The sequence below is a fragment of the Volvox carteri genome (genome assembly GCF_000143455.1).
Source record: "Volvox carteri f. nagariensis unplaced genomic scaffold VOLCAscaffold_260, whole genome shotgun sequence".
NCBI classification, from domain to species: domain Eukaryota; kingdom Viridiplantae; phylum Chlorophyta; class Chlorophyceae; order Chlamydomonadales; family Volvocaceae; genus Volvox; species Volvox carteri.
This window is the reverse complement of record NW_003307794.1, coordinates 7,449-9,474: the sequence shown is the minus strand read 5'-3', so window position 1 is coordinate 9,474 and position 2,026 is coordinate 7,449. Positions and strand designations below refer to the sequence as shown.

The window sequence follows — 2,026 nt, the reverse complement described above, 5'->3', positions numbered from 1 at the left end:
AGAATACATGTATCCAGCAGACACACACACACACACACACACGCACACACGCACATAAACACATAAACACATGTGTCTAGGTGCATGTACATGCACAAACATTTGGACATGCACATACCATGTGTATGTGTATGTCGCCGACCTATTGCAGCGGCTTGCAATTGTTTTCTCGAGGAGGTCTTGGACATCACAGACTGGGTACATCACACGCAGGCGCATTGAGCCCAGGGGAGCGGGAGATCCTCTAGAGGATCTCAAGATCCATGCTGAGCACCACCGTAATGGCTTCTGACCATCCATGGGCCCCCTTGGCTCCCAGAGGTGGTCCCCATCCTTGTGCTCACTTTTATGTATATGTTACATTCTGGACAACATTGAAGTCCAAGGGGGGGAGTTGTAAAAGTTTATCATTGTGATAGAGGATTGGTGGTTGTGATGTCGCAGGCTCAATTCCCACTCAGCACATTATGATGACACTTCAAATCCATGGGATGAACCTTGCTGTCATTGAATCCAAGCCAAAACAGAGTACAACTTGTACAGTACAAGACATGTGCCAGAGCATATCTGAAGTGGGCTCCAGGAAAGAAGGGATGGTAGACAACGCCAAAATCACATGCTCAAAGTCGGTTTCAGAACAGACAGGCAATACATATAGGGATTCAAAAACTCTACACATCTCTAGATAGGGGCTGCATACACATATATAACATAACACAATTCTGAAGATAATTAGCTGTCCTCGACACTTTCATCCCTTATTGCATGTTGGGCGATATTCATGGCCATTATTATTGTTACATTATGCCATAGGTTCATCCTTAGGGCAAAGGCTCTACTCGGTCGCCGTAGCTCATATGTTATGAGCGGAGGCCTATCCCGAGTTCGATCGCCGTAGCTCATATGTTATGAGCGGAGGCCTATCCGGAGTTCGCTGTCCGGTTGTCCGGTTGTCTGTCCGGAGCGTTTTGGAAATTCCGGGTCGGGAGCGTGCCGTACGCGCTTAAGACCGCGCCAAAAAGAATGGGAGGTCGCCGGTTCGATCCCGAGCAAAGTAATGTTTTATGTTTCATATTTGCGTTTTTGCATATATGCATATGTGCGATATTATGTAATGTAATATGCGATATGCAGCGATATGCGATATGCAATGATATGCGATATGTATGCAACGATGTGTGTGCTATGCGATATGCAGCGTTGTGCGATATGTATGTGTATGCAGCGATATGCCATATGTATGCAGCGATATGCGATATGTATGCAGCGATATGCGATATGTATGTGTATGCAGCAATATGCGTTATGTATGCAGCGATATGCAATATGCAGCGATATGTGATATGCAGCGATATGCGATATGCAGCGATATGTGATATGCTGTGATATGCGATATGCGATATGCGATATGTGGTATGCAATATGCATTATGCATTATGCAAGGTGCAATATGTTTTAATGTTATATATATGCGATATCATATGCAAGCTTATGAGACCTGCAAGCATATGCGATCTCATATGCAAGCATATGCGATCTGCAAGCATATGTGATCTCATATGCAAGCATTTGCGATCTACAAGCATATGCGATCTGCAAGCATATGCGATCTGCAAGCATATGCTATGCTATGCTATGCTATGCTATGCTGTGCTATGCTATGCTATGCTATGCTATGCTATGCTATGCTATGCTATGCTATGCTATGCTATGCTATGCTATGCTATGCTATGCTATGCTATGCTATGCTATGCTATGCTATCTGCAAGCATATGCAGTATGCAAGCATATGTGATCTGCAAGCATATGCGATGTGCAAGCATATGCAATCTGCAAGCATATGCGCTCTGCAAGCATATGGGATATGCAAGCGTATGCGATCTGCAAGCATGTGCGATGTGCAAGCATATGCGATGTGCAAGCATATGTGCTCTGCAAGCATATGTGATCCGCAAGCATATGCGATCTGCAAGCATATGCGATGTGCAAGCATATGCGTTCAGTAACAAAAACAAGAAAGCATGAA

The 2,026-nt window shown here is 44.5% G+C and overlaps 1 protein-coding gene across 1 annotated transcript in view; it reads right to left on the bottom strand.

Annotated features, from left to right (window-relative positions):
* Positions 1 to 3: 3 nt before the first annotated feature.
* The window catches only part of VOLCADRAFT_71250 (uncharacterized protein), a gene marked incomplete at both ends in the record, with an annotated part of 7,377 nt that continues 5,354 nt past the window's right edge, over positions 4 to 2,026 (bottom strand). Inside the window, one exon of the mRNA XM_002959451.1 lies at positions 4 to 76. Within this exon, the coding sequence (XP_002959497.1) occupies positions 4 to 76 (73 nt within the window). The remainder of the gene's footprint in view (positions 77 to 2,026) is intronic.